At 33.1% G+C, this 8,857-nt stretch overlaps 1 protein-coding gene across 1 annotated transcript in view; it reads left to right on the forward strand.

The window, feature by feature from the left end:
- LOC110021335 (14-3-3-like protein F) overlaps nt 1–6,910 on the forward strand; it is a 22,188-nt gene extending 15,278 nt beyond the window's left edge. Inside the window, exons 3-4 of the mRNA XM_020719785.1 lie at nt 6,234–6,350; nt 6,607–6,910. Coding sequence (XP_020575444.1) covers nt 6,234–6,350; nt 6,607–6,657 — 168 coding nt within the window. The 3' untranslated portion in view covers nt 6,658–6,910. The remainder of the gene's footprint in view (nt 1–6,233; nt 6,351–6,606) is intronic.
- Nucleotides 6,911–8,857: the final 1,947 nt, after the last annotated feature.

Genomic DNA, 8,857 nt, shown 5'->3' on the forward strand with positions numbered 1-8,857 from the left:
AGAACTCCCCGAAATGGGGTTTTTATAGCAGGAGAGGGAGGAGGAAGAACCACATCGCTTACCTGGGCGGTGAGCCGAGCCAAGGGAAGCGACAAACCTCGCGTGAGGGGGTGACGTCGCGAATCGCAGAGGCGTGGGAGCAGGTCGAAGCCTTTCGCAGCGCACGGAAGCACGTGGATGGGGGGAACCTCTGCCGAAGCTCCGTGACGTAGAGGGGGGACCGCTCGGCTAGGGTTCGCGATCGGGGGGAAGGGGTCTCGGGCCGGCTCGCAAATGCGAAGGAGAGCTCGGGCCGTCGGTTAGGGCTGCGATCGGGGGATTCGGGTATTTAGGGATTTAGGAATGTAAAAAAAGGAAGATTTAGTTTATATAAATTAATATATATGTGTATATATATATATAAATATATAAATATATATATATATTAAATCACATGCGATTCATTCACGCGCGGTGTCGTAACAAAATGGGTGTCTTCCCTACGCAAAATCGACATTCCAGACGCACCGGCGCTGTCTGTTTTGCCGTCAGAGGTCGTTTCGACGAATTCACCGATTTGTGCGTCAATTTTCTCGTGTCGAAAGTATAGCAATATGGGTGTCCTTTCCTACCAAAATGGGTACCCCGGACGCGTTGGCGCAATCCAATTTGTCGTCGGAGGTCATTCGGAGAAGTTCGCATTTTCACCCGTCCTTTGGGCTTAATTGAAATCCGATTTCGTGCAAATTCGTGAATTTCGTGTATTTGATGTGTGTATATGACGAAAAAGGTCGTGACGATGTTTTTCCTGAGGCTTGAAGTCCTATTTGGAACATCTTCCTTGAATCTTTGCAAAATAGCCCATAACCGCTCGTTCATAAAACGATGGTCTTGTGCCAAAGATGCTAGACATCAAAGGAAAATAGGAATTGGCTGGAATTTCTAGAAGGTGAGTCTCAATTCTAGTTTTCTAAGATGGTCCATAGGAATTTCTAGAGCTAGAACCTAGGCTCTAAGGAGGAGAAGAAAAGACCTCACAAAAATGAGGTCAACAACAGCCAATGACTTAAATACTGTTTTTCGGCCCTACACCTAACCGATGTGGGACTTTTTGTCCGTGACATTCTTCTCCACCTAATCATGTGACGCTCTCGTCACGGATTGACTCCACCGAGGGTCCCACTGGACCATGAAGAGTCTACACACCTGGCAGACAATAATATGCTCTGATATCACTTGTCACCTCCCAAAAGAACTCTTAGGGGAGTGGGCAGCCCAAGACAGACTTAAATACTGCTTTTCGGCCCTACACCTTGCCGATGTGAGACTTTTTGTCCAGGACAGGTAGTTGGTTAAATTTAACTAAAAACAGAATTAAGATAAGGTCTAAAATCAATTCTTTATTATGTACACACTCTAAATAATTACGTGCAAATTTTTAGTATCGATAATGATTAAGTGCCCAAATCAAATGTTTGAGATATGCAAACTTTTAGTGTTTTTGCATGATTTAATGTTTTATTGTAGCTCTACATAATCAAATTATTTTCTCTTAGAAGATTTATATTATAGTTTATATCAGTGATTAATGTTATATTATATTAATTTCTAGAAGTAGGGTATAACATTTATTCAAGTTTACAAACACAATAAAAAATTCAATTTACATGAAACGAATTTAGTTACAATACCATAATGTTTTAACATGACTATTGTGACGTCAAGAATTATATCCTTAATTTTTTTTGGGAGGTGTGATTCTGCATTGACTATATAGTTTAGAAGAATTTTTTCAAATCTATAATATGTTTGATCCTTAGTGGTTGAATTTACTAGTTAAAAGTTAATGAGATTTGCTCTATATTTTTGGTAAAGTATCGTTACCGCAACAAAATCCTTATAAATTGATATGAAACATAAAGTTAAAAATCATAAGCCGTTTAATGATTACAAGATCAATTACATGATTAATTTACAACTTTCCAAACAAGATGACTTGCATTTTAGATATTTTGTTTGTTCTTAAATCTTATTGTCATATATGATTCTTTTACATATTACTTTGTTATTACTATATATGTTTTAAAGATTTAGGCAAGAAGTTGAGCATGAATTGTGCTACAAGTCTCCAAAAACATTAGATTTAGGTTTTAGATGGAGCTTTATGGTTTGAGTAATATTAAACTTACTCTCTTATTACGTCTTATGCTCCTATGAGTGATATTCTTATACGAACATCGTTATCATTACATTTAGGTTCTTAAACATGGTCTAGTTTAGACTATGTTACAATTTATATTTAACAAATTTTGATAATACTTAAAGAAACCGTTTAAAACTTTAACTTAAAATTGAAAATGAGATCATATCTGAACATTAATCTTAATCAAAATATAAATTTGGGACTAAATTTGAACATGAGTTATCTTTTGAACTTAAATCTTAGAATCTAAATCTATTCTCGGTTATGAACTTGTACAAATTTGGGCCGTAAATCAATTAGAGAATCTAATAATATAACTCTTGTTAAAGTATCTAATGATGAAATTATTTGTGAGAATCAAACTAATTTGCTTGGTTTTTGGTTGTCTATTTCGTTATTCACAAATTCATAAAATGAACCTCTTGCCATGAGTGAATCTGTGTTAATATATTAATGGTAACTAATTTTAGCAGGACACAGAACTCAAATCTCCAACGATTGATACATAAGTTCATAATTTATTAAGATTATTTTTAAAATCATTTGGATTATTCTTCTTTAAAGACTTTTGCCCTTACGATGAGCATGACACGTTTTAATTATTCAAAATACTTAATGAACTTGATAATTATAAATTTAAGTCATCATATAATAGTATTTTGGCACTATCATTGTATGCGTCATCTGTTAGTAATTTGCTTGATTTGCATTAATATATTGGTATTAAAGTTATTTTTAATGATTACAAGTTTACGTTTATTGAATATGTGAATTAGAGTTATTACAAATAAATTATGTCCTAACATAATGAGTTTTTTGAATTTAGAAAGTGTTACTGAAATCCCTAAAACATTAATTATTAGAATATTGTTATCATATAAAGTCATACAACGAATTGTAACAAATGTTTACATATTAGCAATTTATAAATTCTTATTTTAGTCCTTTTTTAACATATTTAATTTGACTCTATCTTATGAACATCAACCGATGCCTTAAATTCTATTCTGTTTTCTCATATTTCAAGTTTCATGTCCATAACATCATCTGCACAGTTTTAGAATGGTTATTCTACTTTTTTTCTTGAAGCTATCATTGAAAATAAAATAATGTTTGTGACTGAAGATGGATTCAAAAGAAACCTTTCCAAGTAGAAAGAAAGGCATATATATCATGAATTTCTCAAAAAAAGTATAATAACTTTGCCAAAATTTGCCTAATATATATTAATTGAGCAATTTTTTTATTATTTTGCTAGAATTCTTTGTGGGTTGACTTTTGGGAAGATTTTTTGTGGGTTCAACAGTTATCTTCAATAGTTTTTGTGGAATTTTCATCTATGAGATGTGTGTTATTATAAGATTTCTGGTATTCAGCTTTTTTTATAATTGATAGATTGGGAATTTCAAGAGGAATTTTTCTGTAAAGAGTGTTCTTACTTTTGTACAAAGATAGTGTATTTTTTAAAGTAGATTTGTTCGTGTATGTGAATTTTGTTCTAAATCCTCTCCCAGACAAGTGAGAGTTGATTTGGTAATTTTAATTTTATTTATTTTTAAAATCTTTTTTATTGATTTGCATGATTGATTTATTTTTATTCTAGTTTGATTTAACATGGTTTCTTCATTTGCATAATTTTCAATTAATTGTATATTTTTTAGTATTCTAGATTTCTCATTTTCATTTCACTATAGGCTATAAATTATCAGTTGTGCTGGATTTTTTTGTATTTTTTTTTTATTTCCATCTCACGCTATGAATAATTGTCCAAATTATGAGTTCGTTATGTGAATTTGAATGTAAGTTCTTTTGTGGATTTTATTCTAGATTTGCACAAACCTTAGGCCCTAATATCATAATGTTATCTTATTTGACCCACAGTTGTGATAGGTGACTTCACCGTCGATTTTCTAAACCACACCAATGTTCTTATAGAAAAGACTTGCATTATACTAGAAAGAAGAGAAAGAAAGGGGAAAAGAGAAGCTTACAATACTTATTCGTTCGAGTAAGGAGGAGAGGGAGTGTGAAGAGGGGTGCCCTTTTTCGGGCGGGGGTGCGCTCTTTACGCCACCATCCCGTTATTGCCTTCACCACTGACTCCGATCGTTAGTGTATCACGGGGTTTGGAGGAGTAACATAGTAGTTTCGGTGGTTAGGGTTTGGTGGTTATTGGGGGGGAGTGGTTAGTGTAATACCTTTGACTTTGGCGTCGGTCCTCCCTAAATAGACGAGAGAGACAGTAAAACAACGGTGAAAAAAAGGGAAGACGACAATAGTGAACGGGGAAGAAAACTGATAGAATTGCATTTTGAGGAAGTCGGTACGTGACAAACAATGTTGGAAGGCGACAGAGATTACGATAACTAGCAGAGAGGGAGAAAGTTTTTGGTTCTTACAAGATTATATTTGACTCTTATTTAGATCCTTCTATGTGATTGGCTCTGATGCATATGTTTAAGCTGTCTTCTAACTTTTATTTCTCTTAGCAACATATCACAATTGGCCTCGGTTGCTTTTATTTTAACTAATTTACCTTGTATTCTCTTGGTGCTAATTCTGATTTTTTTTTTTTTTTTTTTTTTTTTTTTTTGCATTCGGATGCTATTATTGCATGATTGTTTAGGTTGTTTATGGACAGGGCCTTTGTTCAAATGGACATTACTAGTTTTTATTTTTTATTTATTTTAGTGGACATTACTAGTTAGCGGTGTAAATGAGTCAAACTTAATTGAGCCCAATGCTTGTTTATGTTCTAACTCGCCCAAAATTATTTTGGTTTGAAATTGGTTCATATTAAAACTGGCTCGTGAATAACATAGCCGTATTCTGCTTGATTTCAGTTTGAAATCAACTTGAATCATTTTAAAAATAGTAAAATTTAATATTTTATAAATGCAATATAAAAAATTAATATGATTAAGTCATAATAAATATTAATTTTTTAATAAATTTGAGCCAAACCAAGCCAAAACAAGGTAGAAAATTTTTTTGTTTGTGTTAGAATTAAACACGGGATTTTTAGCAAGCCGATCAAAAGTTATTATGAATGGTGAGTTTTTTTTTATAGCAAGCTGATCAAAAGTTATTATGAATGATTTTAGAATTAACCCGTGTTTAGAATTAACCCGTGTTTAGAATTAAACACGGGTTTGTTTGTGTTAGAATTAAACACGGGTTTTTTAGCAAGCCGGTCAAAAGTTATTATGAATGATGAGTTTTTTTTATAGCTCTATAGCCCTCTATAAAAGAGATTTAGATTGGTTCCTTTCCAAATAGTTATTGACAAAATATTGAATTTGAATTCATACTTTATTGCCATTCCTACAATTTTTTTTTTTCACTGCCACTAGGAATGTTTCCAGGCTCATTTCAAATTGAGAAGCATATCTCATTTTGATCTCAACACTTCGAATTAGGGAGCATAGAAATATGATTAAAATCAACTCATAAATACGATAGTTTCAGTTCCTCACACTCCATGTTGAACTTCTACATAGAATTTGGATTCAAATTTAGATCTTATCATGGAATCAGCATCTATTTTTTACTACCTCAAGTCCCATGGATGCGGTCGATGCCTCATCTCCATGTATGAACATTGTGCTCGATCTAACATATATGTTTGCTCCGCATGAGCATCCTATCGAGGATATCAGGTCTCAAATTTGGTGCAATTTTATCAATTTTGGTTAGTATGTTAATCATCGACTCACGAGCAGATATAATGTTCTAATTCTTCTCTGCCAAGTGATCCCAAATTTGGGCATCTACATACATAGCACGCAATTTTATGTATTTACTTATCTCACACCTAAACTTCCATATCTATACACACAACTCTCAAATCTTTAATATCAGGGAAAAAAAAAAAAGGCACTGTTACCACTTCGTAAAAGTAAAAGTAAAATACATCTTTTTCATGCAGAGGTTGCAATGCATGCAAATATGAAAGTTTAGGTGTGAGATATGTGAAATACATGCTGTTATCAAGTTATTAATCTTCATTAATCACTAATGTTCCCTCTCGTCTCGGCTGCACTTTAATCAGGCATTTGACGAAGCTATCGCAGAACTGGATTCCCTTGGAGAGGAATCTTACAAAGACAGTACTCTTATAATGCAGCTCCTTCGTGATAATCTCACCCTGTGGACCTCTGATATGCAGGTCAGTTCGAAATTGTCATGAGCAACTCAATCTTGTATATTTTTTATGGGGCATTTACATAAATACTTCATATGTGTAAACATATCTGACAGCTTTAACTTTCATATTTGCATGCATGGCACTCAAGACTTTAATATAACATAAAAAACACCGCCTTCCAGGTGTTATAAGTGTAAATATCAAATTTTAGGTGATAGATATCTAAATGCATGATTTTTTTTTGTAATATTTTTAAATGTGAACTGTATATCTGCAGGATGAAGGGGCTGATGATGTGAAGGAGGCCTCAAAGCCTGCTAATGAATAATAGCAGAGAACTGTGGGTCCTGGATTCCTGCATTTGCTTTCCAGGCCTTCATCAGTTCTGTTTTTTTATGGCTCCTCATGGTCTCAACTGTTTTTTTTTTCTTCTTTTTTTTAGCGGCCTTTATTCTGTTTGGCTTGTTTTTGGTGCCGTCGCGGGAAAAAAGCGTTAATAATTATTTCTGCTTTTAGGAAACCTTTAGTTTAAAATTTTAGGACCTAAATTTGACATTATTATTATCTTATTTTATTTTGCATTTATTGTTATTATTATTGATGCGTCTGCATTGCTGTGTTTCTTTGCAGGTGCTGGACAATTAAAAAACTGAAAAAATAAAAGACTAAAATGCCAAAAAATATTTTATTGTTAATTTGGTTTTTGCTTCCTTTTATGTTCGTTTACATAGTGTGTGTGTGTGTTGCATTTGCATGTGATTTTGTTGACTGATTTGTGTGAGCCAGTGTGATTGCCATTTGCATGTGATTTTTTTGACTGATTTGTGTGAGTCAGTATGATTGCTTGCTGCATAATTTTAATTTATCTTTTTTATGCACAGGGGAGTTGAGGCTGACCTCGCCCCTTTCGACCCTAAGATTGATCGAGCTTTTGAATGTCTTTGGAGATCACAGTTGTTTTTTGAAACATCAGTTGAGATGACTGATCCTAACACCCCTATCTTGAACCACTTAGGGAGCATGCCATCCCATCTGTTAAATAAATCCATATGAGCATAAATTACCTATCTCTAGAAACCAACCCCTTTAAACTGTGATCTGCCATAATCCAGATGGTTTAAGACATTTAGTTTCCTCAACCTTCACTTAGCCATGAAATTCATTATAAAATGATTTGCTGCTGCTGTCATTTATCTATGTTTTATGGCTTTGATATTAAGCCTCTGAATTCCTTCTTTTATGGGATTATTGCGCTTGATGATATGTATTATCGTTTTGCTTATTTTGAAGATGAACATGTTCATCCCAATCACTTGGTCTAGCGAAACATCGAGGAGAGAATATTACATATGGAAATTGGATGCATCCAGATTTTATGTACTTTGATGTACACTGTTCAACAATGTACAATATTGTTGTTCATGAAATTTAGATACATCTGAGCTCACACGTAATAATTTTTCCCGATTTAGAGTGTAAAATTGGAGCTTCAGCTGGAACCAATGGGCAGGACCATTGTTTGTATTTGAGAAGTTCAATTTTTTGTCATTTTTTTTTCTGGTGTTGATGTGAGAGATTACTATTCATTATGTGGTGTTTTTATTGAAGATAATTTTGAGTCTCGACTAATGGTTGGGCTAGGGATGTAAATGAGCCGGGTTGGTTCGGGAGTGCTAGAGGTCGGCTAGATAATTGACTCGTGAGTTGAGCTCGATGAGCTAATTGGTAAAGATTAAGCATGTCCTAACTTTACTTGTTAGCTTGTGGGTTGACTCGCTCAATAATAGTAATAATATATAATTTATCGAGAAAATGTTAAATTTTAAGATTTTTATTTTACATTATTAAAAATGCTTTAAAAATTTTTTTTTTAATATAAAATAAGTTTTAATTAGTTCACTTAATTGTTCATTTTATTTCTTATAATAACAGTTTAAATTAATATTACTTAAGTTTAATCGTCATAGGTTGGGGAAGGTGAAGATATAGCACTAGGGGTGTAAACGAACAGAGTTTGTGTTCTTGTTCGATTTGTTTGAAATTTAGTTTATTTGAAATAAGCTTGTGTTTGAAATTGTTCGTAAAGTTACTGTCATAATTCGTTTCTTAACAAAAGAGCCGAACATGAGCCGAACACGAACTGTTCGCGAACGACGAGTCAGTTTGACATTCTTAATATTAATATAACTTATATGTAATATGTATATTAGTATATTACTCATATAATATATTAATATATTATTATTATTAATTTATTATATATTATAATTTATAAAATTAAATTTTTTTAAATATCATAAATTTTTTATATTTCGAACAATAACGATTTGAACACGAACGAACGTATCACTAATCGTGTTTGGTTTATTTAACTAACCGAACAAAAAAAATTTGTTCACGTTCGTCTCGTTTACTTATCGAACGAATTAAACACGAACTCACGAACGAACCGAACACAAATTGTTCGCAGACAACGAGTTTTTCTGACAGCCCTATATAACACCTCAAACATGCGTTAGGTGGTTGCC

This window comes from Phalaenopsis equestris, unplaced genomic scaffold (genome assembly GCF_001263595.1).
Source record: "Phalaenopsis equestris unplaced genomic scaffold, ASM126359v1 Scaffold000134, whole genome shotgun sequence".
Taxonomy (NCBI): Eukaryota; Viridiplantae; Streptophyta; class Magnoliopsida; order Asparagales; family Orchidaceae; genus Phalaenopsis; species Phalaenopsis equestris.